At 45.0% G+C, this 24,170-nt stretch overlaps 3 protein-coding genes across 3 annotated transcripts in view; 1 reads left to right on the top strand and 2 right to left on the bottom strand.

Moving 5' to 3' along the window:
• Positions 1 to 765: 765 nt before the first annotated feature.
• Positions 766 to 8,963, bottom strand: pex3 (peroxisomal biogenesis factor 3). Its single transcript, XM_079753418.1, has 12 exons — positions 8,766 to 8,963; positions 7,560 to 7,691; positions 7,248 to 7,329; positions 6,758 to 6,801; positions 6,213 to 6,334; positions 5,891 to 5,957; positions 5,480 to 5,534; positions 5,159 to 5,321; positions 4,922 to 4,992; positions 2,801 to 2,923; positions 2,534 to 2,630; positions 766 to 2,000 (listed from the first exon to the last, which is right to left on the bottom strand). Exons 1-12 carry the CDS (start codon positions 8,836 to 8,838, stop codon positions 1,917 to 1,919), a joined length of 1,113 nt encoding a protein of 370 aa, XP_079609544.1. The 5' UTR covers positions 8,839 to 8,963; the 3' UTR covers positions 766 to 1,916.
• A 161-nt stretch (positions 8,964 to 9,124) lies between these two features.
• On the top strand, positions 9,125 to 10,890 carry adat2 (adenosine deaminase tRNA specific 2). Its single transcript, XM_079753965.1, has 6 exons — positions 9,125 to 9,316; positions 9,510 to 9,614; positions 9,877 to 10,027; positions 10,189 to 10,295; positions 10,668 to 10,740; positions 10,842 to 10,890. Exons 1-6 carry the CDS (start codon positions 9,236 to 9,238, stop codon positions 10,868 to 10,870), a joined length of 546 nt encoding a protein of 181 aa, XP_079610091.1. The 5' UTR covers positions 9,125 to 9,235; the 3' UTR covers positions 10,871 to 10,890.
• A 6,167-nt stretch (positions 10,891 to 17,057) lies between these two features.
• The window catches only part of aig1 (androgen-induced 1 (H. sapiens)), a gene marked incomplete at its 5' end in the record, with an annotated part of 13,421 nt that continues 6,308 nt past the window's right edge, over positions 17,058 to 24,170 (bottom strand). Inside the window, 3 exons of the mRNA XM_079753423.1 lie at positions 17,058 to 17,175; positions 18,979 to 19,145; positions 19,632 to 19,747. Coding sequence (XP_079609549.1) covers positions 17,156 to 17,175; positions 18,979 to 19,145; positions 19,632 to 19,747 — 303 coding nt within the window. The 3' untranslated portion in view covers positions 17,058 to 17,155. The remainder of the gene's footprint in view (positions 17,176 to 18,978; positions 19,146 to 19,631; positions 19,748 to 24,170) is intronic.

The following is a 24,170-nucleotide window of genomic DNA, read 5'->3' as shown; positions in this document are numbered from 1 at the left end:
CACATGGGAATGACAATAGCAAATTGGGAGCCACCCTGACTTAACGTTATACCAACCATTCATCGAGTAATCATCCCAGAAGGTGGTCTTCAGAAATAGAGGAACAGCTCTGAGTTGAAAGTTTTGGGAAAAACGATTGGAAAAGCTAGCATAGTCATTGTTTTGCTAATGTAGCCTAGCCCACAGCATGGCCACAAAAGATTTTAAGCTGGTGCATAGCTGTGGTAACTTTGTTTTCATTCCGTCTACAGTCTGTAGGTTGGTTGTGCCGGCAACTTTATTTTTGTTGAAAGGGGTGATATTATGCCTCCAGGTGTGAGTGTGATTAGGCTTTTGGTATTTACCATTTCCATGGGACGTGAAGGCACCTACTAGTTGCTACAGTCCACTGGGTAGGCTGGTAGACGGATCCATCAAACTTAAATCTAGGTAGACACTCCCACTTGTGGCATAATATTACCCCTTTAATTACCCTTACTTTGCAATTGTTGCACCATAATGTAGCAACGTTCCTGATTGGAGAGTGAGACCAGAACACTCGGTTTAGCTAGGCCTTTACGGTTACCAAATCGTGACATTTTAGTAGTGCGGTTTTTAGCCTATTACTCGCTGCCTCCCTATCCCATGTCATTAAATATTATGTAATCTGTAATCTTTTGAGCTATTTATAAACTTGCATTTACAGTATGGGAATAGAAACACCCTCAGAGATCAGTTATATATTAAACTTCATTTGACTTTGTTTATTCAACAGGTCGATACAAACAACTTAATTTACACCATTCAGCGACTTATGTTAAAAAAACAGCCAAATATTTTATTATTTACAGTGTTACATTCTGGCTACACCCAATTAGCAGTCAGCATTTAATTGTTACTCAATGCCTTACTCAGCATCATCATCAGCAGCCCTCATTGGCCGATGATAAAGGCCAATGAGTGGTCATGACTGGGTCATTATGGTAAGAAGTCATGCTTTAAAAATATATATTGTTAACAGCCTCAAACGTTTTCAATTTCACAATAAATCGACCTGTCTTCAAATAGTAAACTGAATCTGCAACAACCTAAACACAGAGTACAATTGACCATTATAATTAAATAAACTGGAATAAACTATTATACAAAAGGAACAAGGTATACATGTTTAAAAGGGGGGTGGGGGGGGTTATACAACCCTATAATGTAGTTTTTGTAGGAACTAAAGCGGGAAAGAACCAAATCTAAAAAATCAGGGGGACTCAGGATGGAGACTCAATCTGGAGTAATTTATCAGACAAATTAGGAAATTTGATGGCCAATACTTTTATATATTTGAAGATATATTTTCACAAAAGAATAAGGAAAACAATGGTTTGAATAGTCTAAGAAACTGTCCCAGCTGTGAAACGAGGGTGACACCTAGTGAATAAAGTGAGCAACAACACCCAACTTGAGGCCAGTTCAATCCAGCACAATTTGCTGTGCCAATAACTTGTGTGGCATACTGTTTCTTTGTAACTCAGATTTTCTCCTTGTACCTCAGACTGAGCTGTATGTGTTGAGTCAGAAAGTATAACGTCAATGCTGCAATGTACGGTCAATTACTGTTGAACTGACATTTCGTAGGTTGAGGGTTAGGGAACTTGTATTGTAGTGTTTTCCCTATTTTGCGTCAGTGACGTAACCAAGAATCAAATCCAAGGCTTAATTAAAAACTCAATTTTCCAGGATGCATCTAGCAGTGACAACCGGCCCATCCAACATGTGTCCGGTAAACACACCAGTCCACAGACTAGCACTCGATCTCCAAAGATAGAGAGGTCCCCACTCAGTACTGCGTGTACAGGACCAGGGGCACTAGGACCAAGGGGGTGAGGTAGGGCTGCTCCGGAAGCATGGCCACCACAGTCCTCTTCCTCCTCTGGGTTTTTGCTTCACTGCTGAAGGTCCTGCGGGACGCTGAAGCTCTCGTAGATGTTGGCCGCAAAGTCCTTCACCTGCTCTATCATCAGCAGGTCCTGAGGTGGGGGGGGAGACAAACGAGAGAGGGGAGTGACGGGAAGGAGAGAGAGAGAGATGGAGAGAATTATTGTGGTGTGCCGGAATGAAGCAAGAGGGGTATTATAACAGAGAGGGATGAGGATGAAGTGGGAGCCACTTTGGTAATGGAGCTGGTTCTACAAAAACACATCTTGAGGGTAGGGCTGGGCTTTCTTTCCGGTTTAATTGAATCATTTGCATTTTTACTTTCCTACAGTTTGGGAAATGGCTGAACAGCAAAATCGTATTTGTAAAAGTTTATATCTTTCTGGCCAAATCGACCAGCCCTACTTCAATTCAAATCAAAAAAACTTTTTTTGTCCCCAGGAGGGCAATTGAGGGCACATAGAGCAGCAGCATTACAAAGGACAAAGGTTGGGTGCAAACATAGAAACAAAAACAAAGTGTTGTTAGTTAGTACCCGAGGGGAACTTGGGTGCATTGGTTCATATGCCACATGAATTGAGTCGTACTTGTCTAGTCAGTGATCATGTATCCTGAGGGGTGTTACCTGGACAAAGTAGCTGGGGGTCTCACTGCAGATGGTGTTGATCTGACCGTTGATGATGGGGATGATCTTAGCCAGTGGTAGGCTCACCTCAGCCAGACTGGACGGACGGACAGGAAAACAGACAGACAGACAGACAGACAGACGTGTTAGATGATATTTGAATAGAGGAACTTCAAGGTAATGGTTTGAACTGTCCGTCGCTAGCAGATAGTAAACAACACGGGTCGACACTGATTGGTCGACCGGCAGATCCATGGTGTAACTGACCTATCAGCAGCGGAGAGGGGGGCAGAGTTCCCGGGGGGCGGGCGGAAGAACTCTGACAGGTTGTCAAGGAGACGAGAGAAGCCTCGGTTGAGGACCGTGTTGAGGACCGTGTTGAAGTCCGGACTACAGGCAAAAAAGGAAGAAAGAATTAAACACACTGGCAGACGGCAGGGAGGACTGAGGGGAATAGTAGCTGAATGGAGTTATCTTTCAGCTGGCTCCACCCCCAAGCCTTATATGGACCACCTGATCCAGCCTGAGGATGGTTAAGCAGACAGTGCTGGGGTTAAAGGGAGAGCAGGCTGCCACGTGGGGGGCTAGACACTACAGACAGCCGACTAGAGAGAGTGATCTGCTGGAGGTATCGACCAGATAGACAGACAGACAGACAGACAGACAGACAGACAGACAGACAGACAGACGAGGATGGAGGACCATGGGGGGATCCCGGCAAGGGACGCAGGGACACCCTGAGCCAGCCCCCTGAGGCGACGCCCTTTGCTGAACCCAGACGGCAGGAAGTGCGAGTGTGGCGGGCGACCTGTCCGAAACCGCGATGCTGTCGGCCTCAGCCAGTGAGGAGCCCACCGGGCCACCAGGAGTCAACCAACCCTCTCTCAGAGAGCAACTCGGGAGACGCATGGCAGGAGGCAGTTGAGGCACTGAGGGCGACCTGTTCCCCACTGACCACCAGGCGGCACCAGAGCCTGCCTCATCATCCGGTCGGTTTGGGGCGGCTCAAATGGAGGATCCCTAGCTGTCCAGTGCTCTCCAGCAGGGGGCGCAAAGCCCATCGAGGGGGGGGGGAGACTGTCTGTATATCACGACGTCTACCCCACGCCCTGAATAGATGAACTGATGGAGCGGCTAGGGACCGGTGCTTAGCTCCCGAGGCACGGGAGAGAAATGCATTGGCCACTCCTGTTTGGCTGTTCCACTGCAGGAAGATACCCTTTGGCCTGCAGGAGGCGAAGTACCTGGGCTACACCATGGGGGGGGGGGGGGGGGGGGGGGGGGGGGGGGGGGGGTATGTGTGAAACCCTAGATGTAGAAAGTTGAGGTGATACAGGACTGGCCACGCCCTCACCAAGAAACAGGAACGCGCGTTTGTGGGTCTGACCAGCTACTATCTGAGGTTTGTTCCCACTTTGAATCCCCCCCGCCCCGTCTGCTCGTCCCATGTGACCTGGAGCGGAGGAGACGGAGAACACCTTCCAGGACCTAAAGGGAGCACTTTGTTCAGACACCATGCTGGTAACCCTTGACCTCACCAAACCGCTGGTGGTGCAGACGGACGCGTCGGAAACAGGGGTGGGCGCCGTCTTGTCACATCGACAAGGAGGTGAGGACCACCTCCCATGTCGTGTTGATGAGCCGGAAGTTGTTGCCGTGGGAACCAAACATTCCACGGTGGAGAGGGAATGTCTAGCAATCTAGTGGGGTTTACAAAACCCTGAAGTCACCTCAGCCTGGTTGCGGATCATGCACCACTGGTTTGGACGTTGTGGAATAAGGACAGTTACGCCCGCTGGGTCCCATTACTGAAACCCTCTGCTTTGTCATTGCCACAGGTCAGGGGCAGCCCATCGGAATGCCGAGGGCTTTTCCAGGAGGGAGGCTCTAGGTAGCTAGACTGCCCCTCCCTTCGGATCTGAGGGGAAGGTTGGGTTGCAGATGGCAGGGAGGGGGAGGGGAATAGTAGTTGAAAGGAGATATCTTGCAGCCTGCTGGCTCCACCCCCAAGCCTTATATGGACTTCTTCCCCTAACAAGGCAGACCTGAGGATCGTCAAGCCGGCAGTGCTTGGGGTTAAAGGGAGAGCAGGCTGCCACATGGGGGGGCTAGCAACTACAGACAGCATCTGAGTGATCTTCTTGAAGTAACGTACCGCCGACTAGAGGGAGAGAACTAATAACATTTCATTACCTGTAGTGACCTGGAGCGTCTGATTACCCTCACTGTTTACCGACTGTTTTACATGAGAACCCTGCTACTACGAGCCCTGCACACTGGGCTGATAAGGACTGTGCTTTGGATGAGGTAGTTGACCTCCTCCCCTGGTTGTAAATAACCATGAATAAATGACCATTGACTTTGAGCAGCACTGTGTGTGTGGTTTACCTCTCCAACATGTCTCTGGTCTCGTTGAGCAGCTTCACTGTCAACACGTCGTTCTCTGTCAGCCCACAAGCCTGTGGGGGAGGGGAGGGCAGAGAGTAGAACACAGATGAGAGAAGTAAGTTCAACAGTCAAATGTCAGTTGGAGGCCGGCAAAGGTCAATATTTACAAATGTCACTAGTCCCTCTAAATAAGATTTGCATGGGTTTGTCTTCAGGGCATAAGGTGACTTGTCTCACCTGGTCGGCCAGCGTGCTCTCCTCATCGGCCATCATGTACCAGGTGAGGGGCCGCGGGGAGGGGGCCCCGGACTCCGTCGAGGAGCCCCCCTCCACCTGGGCCCTCACCCAGCTCACCTGCTGCTCCAGCTCCGACAGAGAGAGGCTGTGCTTCAGAGACACACTGCACACACACAACGGACCACATATATGAAAACGTGCCCACAAATGCAGAGACACAGATAAGACACACTGCAATAGACACACAAAATATTAAATAACAAATCAACATACAGAAAACTTGGGAGATTTATAACTGAATCTACATGGTCAGACACTCACTCTCCAAATGTCTCCTGGACCGCTCGCTTCACCACCGTTATCAACTCTGTTAGACCTGGGGGGGTAAGAAAGTAAGAGAGAGAGAGGTAGATTAGTAACACTGCTGTTTAGAACAGGCAGGGTATATCGTTATTGTGATGTAAAGGGCTGGGTGTGTGCGTGTGTAGGATGTTGGGTTTGTGTGTGTGTATGATGTTGGGTGTGTGTGCATGATGTTGAGTGTGTGTGTGTGTATTATGTTGGGTGTGTGTGGATGATGTTGGGTGTTTGTGTATGATTTTTGGTGTGTGTGTTTGTGTGTTTGTGTGTGTGTGTGTGTGGTTGGATGATGTTGGGTGTGTGTGGATGATGTTGGGTGTGTGGATGATGTTGGGTGTGTGTGTATTATGTTGGGTGTGTGTGTTATCCTACCATCTCCCAGGAGGTGCTGAATACTGGACAGGTACTGCTGCTGCACATCTGGAGGAGCCATGGAGCTCTGGACACACACAGCCAACACGTCAACAGCACGCAGATGTCAACACCATCACTTGCAATTTTGTCAAATTCTTGTCTCATCAATGTCAAACAATAACTGACTTCTCAAAGAATATCTCGGAGAGATGATTTTTTCTGATTCCATTTTTTGCCTTATCTTATTTCCCCTCATTCATTCCCTTCTTCTCCATATATTTCCATAACAGACTGAGACACACACACACACAAACTCCTCCCCCCCCGGCGGTCTACGTACGGCGGCGGCGCCCCCTGCCGAGTTGTCCAGGTACAGGTATCCCCCGATGATGTTGAGCTTCACCCTGAGCAGCACCACCAGCATGCAGGTGCTGTAGACGGCCGCGATGCTCCGCGTGAAACCTGGAGGGAAGTAGGACCCAGGTCAGCACCGCCGGGCACCGCCTCCCCCACAACCCTCCCTCTGGGCCCTTCCTTAGCATATGCAGCTCAGTGGCTGAGGAATCACATGCAGGCATTTTTATGGACCGTTTTGCACAATCCATCTCTTGAGAAATCATTCAGCGGTCTAAATGACTAACTATGAATTCAGATACATGTCATCAGGAGCAGGTAGGGGTTAGAGGGCATCTTGCTCAAGGATGGCTGTAGATTAGGCTGTGAACTTTGGGATTGATCTCAGGCTAAGAGTCAAACATCCTACAAATACCGTTTCCTGATTTGTAATAACTAATCTCCATAAAGTTGGAGAAAGCCATCGGTTTAATCACTGGCTTCGCTAGATCGGTTTGCATATGGCTGATGTGAAGAAGAAGATGAACTTACTGATGATCTTCAGGTCCTCCCAGATCTCCAGCCTATTTGCTGGTCTGTTGAGGGGGAGGGGCAAGAGGAGAAGAATTAGACTGACATAACATATAACAGAAACTACCAACACAATTTCAGTAGGATATTTATTATTTATTAATTAATTAGGAACTCAATACACTCTTATCCTAAATAAGGGCTACTCAAAAGTTGTAGTTGTGGCCTGTTTATGTAGATTTATTAATTTATTCATATTTTCATGGTATGAGGTGGTGTGCGATGCGATTGTATATGTTTTTTTGTCCTCATTATATGTCTGCCTCATCTAATCGAATGAACATAGAAGCTGTTGGACCATTATTAGAATAAAAAGTATCATAAACAGTTTTACTATTAGACGGTAACAGTCCTACAGCTCCAAAACAGCTATTATAGCATGACGTAGAGCATCACCACTACGAAAGAGTTAGGAAGTTAGGATAAAGAATGTGTTCTGGGTTCCACTTACTTGGTTTTGAGCAGCGCTGTGAGGCTCTCCGAGTTCAGCTGGTGAATGATGGCTTCTCTTAGTGTAGGAAGCATGGACAGAACTGCACACACACACACACACACACACACACACACACACACACACACACACACACACACACACACACACACACACACACACACACACACACACACACACAGTTACAGTGGTTGCAAAGACCCAGTGGTCCTCAAATTGCTTTTTATTGCCACAAGTCATGGATGCTCCCGCTCTTATTGGAGCTCTTCATTCAGCCGGTAAACTGATCGGTTGCCTCTTGGTGAACCTCACCGGTCATGTTGCACGTCCTCTGGTTGCTCTCGAAGTGGAACTGCCGGCGGGCCTGGGAGATGTACTCCCCCGCCTCCCTCTCCCCAATGTCCCGCATCTTCTTCTGGGCATACCTCCCCAGGAAATACGCCCCTGCCAGGGGGAGGAGTCATGGACCAATTAGCAAAATGTTGCTACTGGGCTTGTTAATCAGAATGCATCATGGGAACCCTACTCTTACAACCCCGGTGAACCCGGGTTTGTAAGAGTACTCATTGACAACAGAGTTATAGTCATGCAACGCCTAAACAAAAGTAAAAATATGTATAATAGGCTAATCCAAACTTTGTTTTTCCATGTCTCGTGTGATAAAACACAATGGCAGTTTCAAACACAACAATCTCATTGCATATTGAATGACTAATAATGACAAATTAATTACTTAACAATGACCAAAACACTATGACGTCACCATGTAAGCAATATAAAGAGTTAGCAGAAAGTTTTCAGATAGAACTGCACCCTGTCTTATTGGGCTTAAAATAATAAAATTTCCTTCGAATAAAGTATAACGTTGCTGGAAAATTATGATCTTTTGAAGATGCAGACATAATATTTTGCAGTCAAGACACACACACACATATATATATATATATATATATATATATATATATATATATATATATATATATATAATATCTCACATAACTATCAATTGTCATGCATATACCCTGTTCTACTGTTAGCACAGTTTACCTCATATTTACATCAGACAGAGTGATTAAAGTCCAGTGTTATAATGTAATTACGACAAATATATACAAAGCATAGTAATTGCAAGGGTCGATAGTATAGGTATTCCCAATTTGAGGATAAAACAGACTCTGCCCAGAGTTTGAACTCTTCCTTAAGTTTGTCACAACAAACTAGATAACATTTCACTACATTATGGGATGCAGTCCCCAGGCATAACGTTAATCACCTTTGTTTCAGAATCATCCACATAATCTCACAGTCAAACTTGTAAATCCACCTGCTGTTGACTTAGCCTACATGCTAACCACATTATGTTGCACCACAATGGTGCGACAGTCAACACATCTGCAGAAAACACAGTGCTTAACAACTAAGTAATAGTGATCCCTTGCTTTGCAGGGTCATTGCTAATGTGACAGCCCTCCTGAAGGGCTAATATGCTACTTATTAGCGAGTTACACATGAAGTTACCTCCGACCAGAGCTCCTGTGAAGAAGAACTTCTTCTTGTGGCGTTTCACGAAATTCCAAACAGACGAGAACATTGTGGCTGTAACCCACAGATCGGGACAATCCGCGCAACAACAAGCACGTTTAAACGACTGCTACAGCCTAAACATTGGTTCGGGGAAACTAATCGCTAGCTGGAGTCTACCTCCATGGTGGTCAGATGAGGGACAGACAGCAAGTAAGCAGGAAGTGTGCTCTTCGCCGCTCGACTACTCATGTCTGGTGTGGTCTGCTGTTCCCCGCTCGACTACTCATGTCTGGTAAGGTCCCAGTCCCAACAATATTATCTTCCCCTTCGGGTGCTGCGGCATGGTGTTCACGATGAAGGTTCTCCTGCATTTACACTTATAAATTTCATAATAACTCATGCATCTTTTGTTAACTTTGCCGTTGTAAATTGTACATTGAGTAACCACGGGAACTGAGACCGAAATGAACGGCGCTGATTTAAAACCGGGCTTCTGTCCAACCGATGGAGAAATTGAAAAGTGGATGGCCAGTGCTTTTGACATGGTAAATGTTCATTCAAAGTAACAGTGAGCCAGCAATCGAATTGACACATATGGCTTCATACCTCACTGACATGTTCGTGCTTACAATTTAAATGTGCGTGTTTGCATCTATTGGGTCGTATTTGAGCCCTGGTGAGAGTGCTGGTGATCTCTAGAGCTGTCTGTCCTGGTCATTGATAGTTTTCCGTCCTCAGGCCAAGGATGCTCTGGAGAACGGAGAGGTTCCTGTCGGCTGCCTCATGGTCTACAACAACCAGGTCGTGGGAAAGGGCAGAAACGAGGTCAACGAGACCAAAAATGTAGGAGTAGAGAGTACTTCATTGGTTTAAGTGTGTACATCTGATTTATCCTTTCGTATGTCAATGCTACATTACATGAATAAATAGATAATAATAATCAATGGTATATTGAAGCATTCATTTTAATCAGTGCACAGTGCACACACTTGGAGAATATTTTAATATTCACGATTGGTAACATAAATTAGTTTACGTTCATTTTAGTCATAGATAAACTTCTGTGTGTGTTTTGTGTGTGTGTGTGTGTGTGTGTCCGTCTCAGGCCACCCGTCATGCTGAGATGGTGGCCCTGGACCAGGTGCTGGAGTGGTGTCGGCATGGCGACGTGGATCCCCAGAGTGTGTGCATGAGGACGGTCCTTTACGTCACGGTGGAGCCCTGCATCATGTGTGCTGCTGCCCTGCGCCTGCTCCGTATCCTCACTCTTTGTGTGTGTGTGTTTTTGTGTGTGTAAATGTTTGTAAATTCAAAAGTGTGATTGTAATCCATATACCTGAATACAGTTCATTGTGTGCATGTGTGTGTGTGTCAGATGCCCTATTGTTATGAGGTTCTTTGACCCGGTTCCCCCCAGACATCCCGGTGGTGGTGTATGGCTGTGGCAACGAGCGGTTTGGAGGCTGTGGCTCGGTGCTGGACGTCGCCGCTGCACAGCTCCCTCACACTGGGAGCGCCTTCAAGGTCTGTGATCGATTCCAAGTCAAGTCACTCTACTGCTTGCTAATGCTATTGTTATCTATATTTATACCTGTGTCAATATATTTATATATCGTGCAGGCAAGTAGAACATGTAAAGGTCCCTGCAACAGTTTAATAGTATGTGTTTATGTGTGCCGAAAAGGATCCATGTTATTATTTTCCCTTGGTTTATTTATGCGTACTTCCAAGGCCTAGGCCCCTGCTTATAATGCTAAGCAAGAAAGCAGTGGAGTTCATGTTTGTGTTGTTTAACCTGCCTGTGTTTGATGAAATTGTGTTTTGTGTCGTTTTGCTATTGCATGCAAATTTCTTTGATTTGTGTGCGTGTGTGTGTGTGTGTGTACATGTATGCAGTGTGTAGCAGGCTACAGGGCACAGGAGGCGGTTGAGATGCTGAAGGCCTTTTACAAACAGGAGAACCCAAACGGTGAATAACGTTCTGCTTGTCTTTATTCCATCTCTACTCATGAATGCTAGACCTCTAAAACTATATCATTTACCATCTTCTATTTATTTCTGGTTTCTCAGCCCCTAAACCCAAAGCAAGAAAGGATTGAAGGCTCCCCAGGAATATCTCATTGACTTTTAATCGTAATAATTTGTATTTTTATATATATATATATAATTTGTTTGTTTCAATTAAATGTGTTGGTTCAAACAGCTCCTGGATATTTCTTTGAAGCATGTTGTTTGTATATACTATCAAAGTCAGTATTAATTAAAGGTCCCATGGCATGAAAATCTCACTTTATGAGGTTTTCTAACATTAATATTAGTTCCCCTAGCCTGCCTATGGTGCCCCAGTGGCTGAAACTTGCGTTCGGTGTAAAACGAGCATTAGGTATCCAGCTCGCCTTTGAAAAAATGGAAGCTCAAGCGCGCTGATTTGGAATGTGGCCCCATATGTCGTCATAAGGGGCCAAGCTACCTCCCCTTTCTCTGCCTTGGCCGCCAAGAGAATTTGGCCCGCCAATGAGACAATGAGCTACGACCTTGCGAGCGCCGCATGTGTGTGTGTGTGTGTGTGTGTGTGTGTGTGTGTGTGTGTGTGATTACACACACTGCAACGCAAGTGTTGTACACTTGTTATTTGGATAACCGTTCTTCTGTTGGTGTTATGGTGCATAACACTTTGGTTCTCTGACGTCTCTCGTATTTCCACAACGAGACTGTAGTGGGGCTTATCTCAGCCATTGTTGAGCCTCGCTGCCCCGAGGCACCATCACCGCGAAGCACCAACTCCCGGTAGCGGGCAGCGCGCGGTTCAGTCTACTTCAGATTGATGTGGAAGTGGAAGAACCAGAGACGTCGGAGAACCCGACGCAGTCGTTTGTGATTCCTAATATCGTCTGGAGGCGCACAAAGCTTTTGGCCGTGATAATATTTATTATATGTAGGCCTATATGATATTATTTAGATATAGATCTCCAGGACTGTAATGCAAGTGTTGTAGGGCTACACTTCTTTATTTGGATAACCGTTCTGCTGTTTGGTGTTATGGAGCATAAGTCAGACTCTGGTATTTCAACAACAAGACTCGTAGTGGGGGTTATCTGACAGCCATGGTTGAAAAGGTATTGGGGGGGAAAGGAACTTTGGCTTTGACTCCCTGAAGTACATGAACCACGACATGGAGGAGAAAAGGATTGTTGCCCGAGATTGTCTGCCGCTTGTGCCCAGCTTCCCACTGGCGAGGGACCACCGCCTCGGCGCTGCCCGCTGCCGAGGCGGCGAGGCTCCGGCGGGAGAAAATCGCAGTCAACAATTGCAGGGCAACAATCCCTTCTCTTCCATGTCGTCGTTCAGTCTACTTCAGATTGATGTCGACGTGGAAGAACCAGAGACGCGGGAGAACCCGGCGCAGTCGTTTGAGATCCATAATATCTCCTGGAGGCGCACACAGCGTTTGGCTTTGATAATATATATGATATGATATAGATATCTATGTATAATATATTATTTAGATAAAGAGTTCCAGGACTCCCGAATATTTCCAGAACACGGCCAAAGGCTTTGTGCGCCTCGCCATTGCGGTACATCCACTGTAAACAGAGCGCATGGTACCGTGGCTTCAAGCTGCTCAGGGCCACACCCCCACCCTCCTCCTTGACCCGCCTCTCTCCTCCTCATTTGCATTAAAGCTAAAGACACCGAAACGGCGCGTTTTTGGGAAGCTCAAAGTGCGACTGGCTCGTAGTGGCTGTAATTCTGCACCACGGCTAAATTTCGGGAACGTAATGTATATATATATATATATCCATAAAGTATCATGCCATGCGACCTTTAAATGCCATGCGACCTTTAAATATAATACTGGAGAAGATATAGCGTAACATCCCCAGTAGGGGGCACCGTACGCATAGGTATTAATCTACAATACCAAAATGTTAAATCCTTAATGGTCTTAAATCTCTCTCTCTCTCTCTCTCTCTCTCTCTCTCTCTCTCTCTCTCTCTCTCTCTCGATAAGCAGCCTGCAATTCTATGCTGCAGGACACACGGACGCACTGTCTTTCATTTACACACCTACTCTCACATGATCTATATGCCTTTTCTGTCTACCTATCATGATCAGTGTAACACACAAAGATATGTGATTACATCTATTTACACCCTTCAGAAACCGACATCACTTAACAAACAGGGTCTGCTGGACATAGTCATAGTATCGTAACCCGCCCAGTCTGGCAACACTGCTGAACGTCCTCACGCTCCAGTGAAAACGAAGCCGGTATGAAACTCAGGGCCATCGGACTGCGGGTATAAGGTACACAGTTGTGGGGGGGCCCCATGAAAAAGAAAAAAAAAAGAAATTCTGTCTTTAGAAATTTCTACCATCCCCTAGTGGAAGGAGCCGCACACTGTGCTGAGCGGCAAACTGCCTCCAGGCCATGTCCCCCCCCTCCCCCCCGGTCAACAATTGTTCTCTCCCCCCCCCATGGGGGGGGGGGAGAATTTGGGGGGGGGGGGCATCAGTACCTCTTGTACACAGGGCCCAGAATTTGGTGCTACGGCCCTGATTAACCTAAAACTGTGATTCTGAGGAAAGTTTAAATGATATCGAAATTCTGTTTAGATATTATTGAAGATACAAGGGTGTAGTTTTGTTATATCGTTTGAATGAAGATAAACGGGGAAAATTGATTTAGTTACGCCTTAAACAGTTGAAGTACCGAGTCAATGGGAGGGACGGCTCTGCTGTCCTCTTATTGACTCCCATCTTAAAAAAAAGATAGCATCTAAAAGTGGAATATCTTAAAAGTATAAAATATTTTAAAAATCTGAAAAGAAGCGCGCGATTCCAAGCTATTCTGAATATTAAAAAATTTGAGGAAGGAGATAGGTCCCAAAGTTTGTAGAGAATAATAAAGAAAGAAAGAAAGAATAAAACTTATGAAGAACAATAGTTGAGCGCTGCATGCAGCACTCAAGTAACAACTGTCTCCTTTTTTCTCTTTGGTAAAAACAAACAATCCCTTTGTATACCTTACTGTATGAGTGCACTTCAAATGTAAATGAAAGCCATTGACACAATGACAGAATGTTACCGTGCCAACAACAAACAACGTGAATTAAATAATAAGCCAACGCCCAGTGGTACATGGTCCAGTGTTTGGGAGCATCTTATGCACGCTCACACACGCACGCACGCACGCACGCACGCACGCACGCACGCACGCACTCCTGACAGTGTATTTTATCGTGACAATGCAGGTTGACGGTAGCAACATCTTCAAGTTGTGTGTATATGATTTTGTGTGTGTTTACTGGCAATTGTTTGAAAATTAATTAGAGTGCTTGGAGGCTTTTTATAGTGAGAATATGTGTATCTGTGTTTGTGTGTGTGAGAGCATTAAACAAAAACACACACATAAACAAACACACCAGGTGAATGCTGTACTGGGAATCTCACCATGTCCACCAGTAGAAGACTGGATTTACTGGTACACTCACAGTTCCCACCAGTAGAAGACTATGGTTGTATTGGGCAGCTCCCAGTGTCAACCAGTAGAGAATTGGGATTCAGGAGCTATTAACACGCTGAGGGGGATAATGAGAGGGTAGCCTGCTTATGAAGCGATTAGGAAAAGTAAAATACTGTCTGACCAAAAGAGGCAAGCTCACCAAGTCAGAGTTTGCTATGCAAATGTATGCTAATTTATGCAGAGTACAATATTCCAGAATGTTTCACCTTTGAGTAAAAGACTTGATGTGTTAATGAAGAGACAGCACACACACACACACACAAAAAATGAGCACGTTCACAGACATGCATAAATATTCATAAACACATCCTTCACACATCCGCAAAAAAACTGACTCACACACAGACACACACACACACACAAACACACTTACACAAACAATCCCACACTCACACATGCACGCACAGACATTCAGAGTGAGTGCAAAGACATAATGAACAGAGTACGTCAAACTCTTTCTCCAAAAAAGGACACACAATCACACACACAAACGCTGATCTGATGAAGTGAGATGTCATACTGTATTAAGGTGACAGAACAAACACACACACAAATGCACACACACACGCACACACACAGGCACACACATTATCGTCCTTCCTGCATGTTTAATTGTTGAGGTTTCTTCTTTGTCTCCTCCCCTCTTCTATCGATTTCTCTCTTCCAGTGCTTCCTGTCAAATACATGATATTAATTGGATTCATAAAATAGAATCGAATTCTATCATACACCATGGTCAGATCTATATTTAAAGAGAGAGAGAGAGAGAGAGAGAGAGAGAGAGAGGGAGGGAGGGAGAGAGACGGGACAGGAAAAGGTACTAAAGGAAAAAAATAATGTGAACCAGACAAGGACAGAGGGAGAGGCAGGGGAGGGGGAGGAGGAGGGATGGAGAGAGAGATGAAAGAGGGATAGAAACAAAATCAAACTGAAAGCTCTGTTCAGGATTGTGGCGGCATTGTGTCTATAATATCAGGGTTGTGTTTTGGGTCACCATGGTAACAGGGGTCTGGAATAACCGTTAGAGACAGAGAAAGAGGGATAGAGAGAGAGAGAGAGAGAGAGGGACGGAGAGAGAGATGAAGAGAGAGATAAAGAAATGGAGCAAGAGAATTTTCTCTTCTACCTCATCCTCCCATCTTCTGGGTGTCCTGCAACAGGTTCACCACTCTGTTTGTGTGTTTGTGTCACCAAGTTATTTTTTGTATGTGTGTATGTGTATATGTGTATGTGTGTGTGTGTGTTCAAGTTTGTTCTTTTGTGTATTTGTGTATGTGTATATATGTTTGTGTGTATGTGTGTGTGTTTGTATGTGTGTGCGTGCGTGTTTGTGTGAGTGTTCACGTGTTTTTCATTAGCTTGCTGGCTCATCCCTGTTTGGCTGTGGGGTGGGATGTGTCGCTGTATCTATGTGTCTAGGATGTTTGTGCGTTTGTGTGTCTGTAGCCACAGTGAGGCAGGCCAAACATGAAATCATAGTCTAGTAGTCTGGTCATATTTCTCTATATTGAATAGACTCACTCAGACACACACACACATACTTGGAAGAGGTATGTGGTTTTACTTTGACTGTGTAAGCATGTAGTTGACGCACACACACACACACACACACACACACACACACACAAACAAAACCGCCAATATAGACATACAAATGTGAGTTCAGACAGCTACACACATACACACACACCCACAAACACAAACACAAAAAACGCTAGCCTTAAAACCCCACACTCACACACACACACACACACACACGCACACACCGTGTAGGAAAACATAAAGAGTGTGTGGATTAGCTCACCAGTTTTATTAAGGTGGTGTGTGAGAGCTGGCAGACAGGGGCCTAACTATCAACACACACACATTCATCTCAGTAAATACACTGTCTGTGTGTCTGTCCTTTGCCTGTATGCCAAGTTGTCTGACCGTATGCCTGACTCTCTGTGTGTCTGTCTGCCGTTCGGTCTCTCTTCTCGTGTGTCTGTCTGCCCGTCTCTCCTGCGGTCTGTCTGTCCGTCCGTCTGTCCGCCTCCCTGCCTAGTCATCACCCTGTGTGTGTACATTTGTCCAGTACAATCATATAATATTGGCTCATATCATATCATGTCATATAATCATAGCATAACATATTTCATACATATCCTACATGTCATACAGACATTTATTTGATTAACCTCATACTAGAAATTAATACAAATAGTAGTCAAGAATAATAATAATAATTATATAATGGAAAATAATAATATTACTAGTAACAATTATAATACAATAACAGCATTAAAAAAACATCCAATCTTTGTGGTAAACTGTAGTCTGTATTGTTGTGCTTTTGCTGGGTCTTCATCAGACTCCACATGATGCAGGGAACCATCTGCCGTCTGGCGTGTCCCTCACATGACCTCACACAAGATGCTCACTGATGCCTGTTACTATGAACTACTACTGTCGGCACGCTAATAAAGAACTGACAGTATGTAGATGGGTAAATACTTATTGATACCGAAGGGCGTTAAATACTCTGTATGTGATCATGTGTTTATGATTGTGTGTGTGTTTGCGTGTGCATGTGTGCATCTGTTTGTGTGGGCACATATGAAAACCGAAGGCTCTTCTCCTGCTGGTCTCTCTGTGAACACAGCGCTTGCTACGGTAACGATGGTGGTTATGATGATCCTTAACCCTTTATCTTCCTTCAGCAAGGGTTGGTGACAGGTTTTTTTCACTTATTGTTTGTTATTGACAGGGTCGGTTGGCGTTTGTGCTGTTCTGGGGCCCAGGAGGGCCGGGACTTATCGTTCTTATCCTTGGTTTGATCGGTTGATCTGTTGATTCCACGGGGCGTTGCGGCCAATCATCATTCAGCTTTGATTTTATCTGGAACACACAGCGAGAGAGAGAGAGAGAGAGAGAGAGAGAGAGAGAGAGAGAGAGAGAGAGAGAGAGAGAAAAAGAGAGAGAGAGAGAGAGAGAGAGAGAGAGAGAGATCTGTTAGACTACAGTGAAGGCTTTTCTATTCCCCTCTGACATCTAGAGTCTATTGTCAACACTATTACTGTCATCTGTTTTCAATTGATCATTTATTGATTCACATTGACTGAAACCTAATAATGAATATGATATGATACGATAGGATATTATTCATAATACTGGCAGTAGTAGTAGAGGCAGTTGCAGTACTAAATTCAGTCCTATCTGTCATACCTCCAACACACACACACACACACACACACACACACACACACACGCACACACACACACACGCACACACACACACACACATACACACACATACTCACTTTGTAAAGCGCTTTGGGTAGCTAGAAAACCCCTAAATAAATGCAATCAATTCTTATTCATTTTATCATATGTAGCTGCATCCATATAGAGTAGAGTAGAGAGGCAGCTCAAGAGACCGCTACGCCTCTCCTGTTGACCTCAGTTTGACGGGACAATGACTGCACTATTACACTGGAGCACCGGTTCTTCTGTGCAAATAACAGCAATCCACGAGTCATTGTGGATGTGAACACACCATTATGTGCAGACACCCTGTGGACGGATGTGATATAAGCTCCTTCTCAGAGCAGTGGCACTGAGGCTGCACAACATGACGAGCAGATGGCCGCCGTGCTAATCCTTCCGAATCGCTTCACAATTTTATTTTAATAGCCGTCGAATAAAGCAGCCGCACATACCGCCTCTAAGTTACATATTTGTATTGCCTTTAAAGTTATTATAATAATTTGTAGCACTTTATAATAACGTTTAAGTCATTTCTAAGCAAAACATTAACATACATTTGTAAATAATTAATAAGTGCTATGTTAAAGGAACACTATTCACCACTAGGTGTGATGTTGATTAGATATTGTATCGTATGAGTGTCCACCCAGATGTGGGATGGACAGATCATCCAACCAGTCGGTTAAGTCCACCGGTTATGCTGAGCATTTATCAATAACCTACCAATGGGTGTACATGTTTTGGTTAATAATTCAGAATGAACGTCAGGCCGGGGAATCCCCTAGAGCCGTCTGTACGCTGCCTTAAGCCCGTAGCCAGAAAGCCATAAAGTGGAAGTCACAACGTGTGTTTCTGTCACTCAACTCCACCCCCACTGTTTACTTACAATGGAGAGACAATTGGTATCGTAGTAATACTAGTAGTATTGTAATATTGATATAGTAGTAGTATTGTCGTATTCATATAGTAGCAGTATTGTAGTATTGCAGTACTTGGGTATGCCTGTCCCCAGATGTAGTATTGAGACAGTATTAGTATTCGTAGTATTGTATAACTTGAGTATGCGTGGTCCCAGATGTAGTATTGATACAGTAGTAGTATTAGTATTGATGTAGTAGTAGTATTGCAGTACTTGAGTATGTGTGGTCCCAGGTGTAGCATTGATACAGTAGTAGTGTTAGTATTGATGTAGTATTGCAGTACTTGAGTATGTGTGGTCCCAGATGTAACATTGATACAGTAGTAGTATTAGTATTGATGCAGTAGTAGTATTGCAGTACTTGAGTATGTGTGGTCCCAGATGTAGCATTGATACAGTAGTAGTATTAGTATTGATGTAGTAGTAGTATTGCAGTACTTGAGTATGTGTGGTCCCAGATGTAGCATTGATACAGTAGTAGTATTAGTATTGATGTAGTAGTAGTATTGCAGTACTTGAGTATGTGTGGTCCCAGATGTAGCTGTTCAGGGTCTCCCCCAGGACGTAGAAGAGGGAGAGGAGGGGGGGCAGGCAGGAGAAGAAGAAGAGCCGGGACACGGAGCCCAGCCGCTCCAGGAGGGGGTACACCCACACCCCCGTCACACTGTGCACCCAGCACACCCTGGGGAGGGCGAGAGACATCAGCACAGAGGGAGAGAGGGAGGGAGAGAGGGGGGGGGAGAGAGAGAGAGGAAAGTAAATAGAGACGAGGTGTCCTAATTCCCTAAAATGACCTTATCAAATTAAATCAAATCGAATCCAAACCAATCCAAAGGAATATTATCTATTCTAATCTGGGGTCATTTTGTGTAATCTTAAATTAAGATAATTGTATGTAATATAATAACATTATCCCATATAGAATAATCCAATCCAAATTAATCAAATGTAATCAAATTGACTCCAAACCAACCTCTATTCTAATCTGACATGGAATAAAAAACAATCCAATATCTAATTTAATCCAATCTAACCTAAAACCACCTAGCCTGTTGTACCTGAATCTAACCCAACACAACCTGTCCTACTGTCGTCTGGACGGACCAGACAGGAAGTGGCAGAGGAAGTGGAAGTGGAAGAGGCGGAGCCAGAAAGCGGTCCCTCCTACCAGAGCACGTATCCCACGGTGAAGCAGAAGACGGCGCCGAGGCCGCAGCAGCGGCTGGGGTAGTGGTGGTAGGTGGTCCGCATCTCGATGATGATGAACGGGAGCACCGTGGTGTGCTGGGAGGGGGAGGGAGACAGGGGGGGGGGGAGAGGGGGGAGACAGGGGGGGGGAGAGGGAGACCGGGGGGGGTAGAGAGGGGCAAGAGGGGCGAGCGGAAGTGAAACTCAGAGAGGGAGAGGAGGAGAGAGACAGAGAAATAGAGGGAAGAGACAGACGGTGAGAAGGAGGGAGGGAGAGAGGGAGAAAGAGGAGGGAGGAGGCAGAGGGGGAGAGGGATGGACAGAGAGAGAGAGAGAGAGAGAGAGAGAGGGAAAGATAGAGTGAGGCGGATGGATAGAGCGAGGGACACACAGAGAGGGACAGAGAGAGAGAGGCGCAGGGCAAGAGAGGGAGAGAGAGGGATGGACGGAAAGAGAGAGCCGGATAGAGGGGGGGGGGGGGGTGAGGCACACACAGAGGGACAGAGGACAGAGGGACAGAGGACAGGGGGACAAGCGAGAGTGACAGGGAATGAATGAAAACCCACAACAGACACATAACCGTCAAAATGGAAGGGATTTGCCGCTAACCGCCCTAATCTTAAAGCCAGGGACAGAAAATGTTTTACATACGATGGGGTTGATTCCCTTTAATAAAGATAAAACAGGAATGGATAAGACAGATTAGTCTTCAAAACGGCGGATTTTAGTTGTCATTTTAGGATTTGTATGCACGTCGATTTTTGTTTAGTAGATACACCGGGCTTTACTGTCAGAAACGAGAAGGCTATAATATCACCATAAGGGACTTTTTTTTTTCTGTAATCAGTGTGAATGGATGATTCCTATATATGTGACATCCACTGTCGCTTAATGACAGGGCTGGTATGTCTCGGTAAATTTCTGTCTAATTTTGTCTTTAAAGTGCTCATTGGAGTCAAAGGATCCTAAAATAATAGTGGGATGAACAAGGCAAGGTACTGGAGTACAGAGGCATATCCACAATTATTTTGAAGAGTTGGTCAAAATGGTTGTGTTTCAAAAAATGATTGATGTAGTTGGTGTGTTCGAGATGCATCGTACATCACTCACACGAGTTGCTCTTGTGACATTATTTCCTGGCTTGTAGCACTAATAGCATTCCTGTTTGTCTTTGTGGGCATCTCTACACAACGAGTCAGGGAAGAACAGTCATTGGCTAGTCATTGCTATTGTTAGCTAAAAGAAAATCTCATTAGGGGCACAGCCATCTTTGTTTTTCGAGTTGTAGGGTCAACCTCACTGAACTCGTTGGACTCCCAGAAACCCGAGATATTACGACCAAATGGGTTGTGCTGCATGAAAGCTGGGAGTTTTTCCCACTTTGCAACCCATGCCGATGGCTTACGATGCATCCCGAACACACCATAAGTATGTTTTCCCTTCAGGAAAGGTTTCATGGTTCCTGGTTTCCGGTTTGTGCTACACTCTGTCAAAGGGGACCTCCACTCAGATCTGTTCGTAGGTTGGCTTCAGCTCAAATTGCATACACTATATACTCCACACACACATACACACACACACACACACACACACACACACACACACACACACACACACACACACACACACACAAAGACACTCACACACAGAGCAATGTCATTAGTTGTGTTTTGGTTATTTTTAGGAAGTTGAGAAGGAAAATAAATTACTCTGAAAGCGCTTCCTTTGTGAACTCTCTTTTTGGTCACGTTCCTGAGCCTGTCGCGCAGAACGTAAATTCAACACACACACTTGCTACCGGACACAGAATAAACACATCCACCCACACCGACACACTACTGGAATATTATGTGTGTGTGTGTGTGTGTGTGTGTGTGTGTGTGTGTGTGTGTGTGTGTGTGTGTGTGTGTGTATGTGTCTCTTTGTCAGTCTGTGTGTGTGTGTGTGGGGGGGGGGAGAATTTGAGTTCCATTATTCCTGTTTTGGTCTCTGATTCCGATCAGTGTATTCAAACTACAGAATACATCAGTATCCTCTCTCCAAAAGGAAGCAGTGTGTAACTATCTGTCTTTCTCTCTCTCTCTCTCTTTCTCTCTCTCTCTCTCTCTCTTGCTCTCTCTCTCTACTGTTTAAAGTCTTAAAAGTGCTTTATTTATAGAAATGACAAGTAGTGTATTATTCTGCGAAGCAAATTACATGAAAATTAAATTGTATTTATTTTAAAAAACACCTTAACACAAAGTAACAGCTCTGTTGACAGCTTACAGGCTAAATAAAGATACTTTTAGGGACGGTTGGGCCGGCATGTGTATGTTTATGTTGATGTGTATGTGTGCATGTGTGAGTTTTTTCTTGAATGTTTGTGTGTCCATGCTTGCTTGTGTGTTTTTGTGCGTGTTTCTGTTTGCATAAATGTTTATTTCATGTGCGATTGGATGCGTGAATATTCTTCTAGCAGCTAGTAATCATCCAATTAGTCAAAGCTCTTGTTTTTGATGAGACTTTCACCGGACTGAAGACCATCTCCTCACCCAGAAACCACGGTGGACATATTAGTGCCCCGTCCATCAGAGGGTCTGCCCCATCGCAACCAAAAGAAAGACACCCCCTCGCACGCCAGGCCCAACTTCCTGCCAAATAGTGAGTACAAGGTACAGACACACGGGACTCGTCCAGCATAGATGGTGAAAAAGAAAACAACATATGGATTCTTCCGTCACACATCATGAGGAGTTTCATCTGTTGTTTACTACCATTTGATTAACCAATTCGATAGATTTATTGAGGAGCAGAGCTGTTCTCAGAGTTCCTGAGACCTGTCTGTATAAGAAGTCCTTGCTTTTGCCAATGCACTGAACTGCTCCTAGTGGACCTCTTGGAGAGACGCAGGGCGAACTCTCATCTTAGGCCTCGGATTATGTGTTTGTTGTACGTTATTGTAAGTTTATTACTTATATAAATTAGCCTAATTATTATAAGTTCGGATGACTCCGTTTATACCGAAACCTTTGACCTGGTGCAAATTTCCATCACAATATGCATACAAACACACAAATACAGATATACAGATATACACATGCATACAATTGCACGCATGCTTACCACACACACACACACACACACACACACACACACACACACACACACACACACACACACACACACACAGACACACATACACACAAACACACACAAACACTCTCAACCCAAGCGGTGGTGTGGTGCTGATAAAAGCAACGACCTGTGACACACAACATTTCATAATATTTAACTCTCTATAACTCTGGTGAACTGCTTCAACCTCCTGAATGCACCCCCACTCGGCCTGACAAACACAGTGAGCTTTAATCATCTTTAAATATCTTCATAAGCATTGTATTCCCCCTCTCCCTTCTCTTCCTGTCATATCCCTTGCTCTCTCTTAAATCTTCTCTCTCTCCTCCTCTCTCCCCTGCTGTCTCTCTCTATTTTGTCTCTCAAAATCAAAATCTGATACGTTGTCAGATCAACACGATTATAGGTATGCCTTTCACAATAAAAGCCCTTCAAGATGTGCATTTTTATGTTGAGTATTTTTAGATTAAACTAACGACCGCTTCCCGCGGCTCGTCCTCATCAAGGCCGCTTCTTTCTTCTTAATACTTTAGTAAGATCAGCATATTCTTCATCTAAATATATAACATCGAAATACATTCAACATCTCTGTAACATAACACACACACTCACACTAAACCTCACACACACTCACACACATACACACACACACACACACACACACACACACACATACACATACACAAACTCACACCAACGTTACAGCAACGTTGAATGTGTATTAGTGAGAGCAGTGTGCAGTGATTGAGGTCAAAGTTCAATCTTGTTGAGCTAGAAAACGGTGGAATCACAGACAGACTTTCAAAGGCGCCGCTTCGAGGTTGCGGTCGGAAAATGCAGAGCATTTTCATAAAGTAGTGAAGAAACACAGAGCAGTGCACGTTTGTGTGCACTGCTCTGTGGACACAGACATGTACACTTGCGTGTTTGTCAACAGGGGGCGGTGTTGAGTCGATGAACTGCTTTTAAACCACCACTCCTTATGATTCTCTCTCTCTGACTCTGTCTCCCTCTCTCTGAACAACGGGGGGGCGGGGGGCTGGAGATGTGGTTGCTGCGACGACAGGCGTAAACAAACAAGGGTGATACCGTGGAATGCCCCAAAAACATTTACAACCCCGTTGTCCTCCTCCTTCTCAGACACACACATGTATACGTGACACACACACGCACACACACACACACACACACACACACACACACACACACACACACACACACACACACACACACACACACACACACACACACATATGCATACACACCAATACATGCATATACATCCAAACACACAGAAACTACACAGACACACACACACACACGCTTCTCAGCTGTTTAGTGGTGATGTTGTGTTTTGATTCAAACTGGTTTGGTCTCCAAGCAACGCAACCATAACAGCCTCAGT

Source organism: Pollachius pollachius (genome assembly GCF_949987615.1).
Source record: "Pollachius pollachius genome assembly, chromosome: 16".
In the NCBI taxonomy this organism is placed as follows: domain Eukaryota; kingdom Metazoa; phylum Chordata; class Actinopteri; order Gadiformes; family Gadidae; genus Pollachius; species Pollachius pollachius.
Note: the sequence above shows the minus strand (reverse complement) of the source record. Positions and strands in the feature narration are given on the sequence as shown.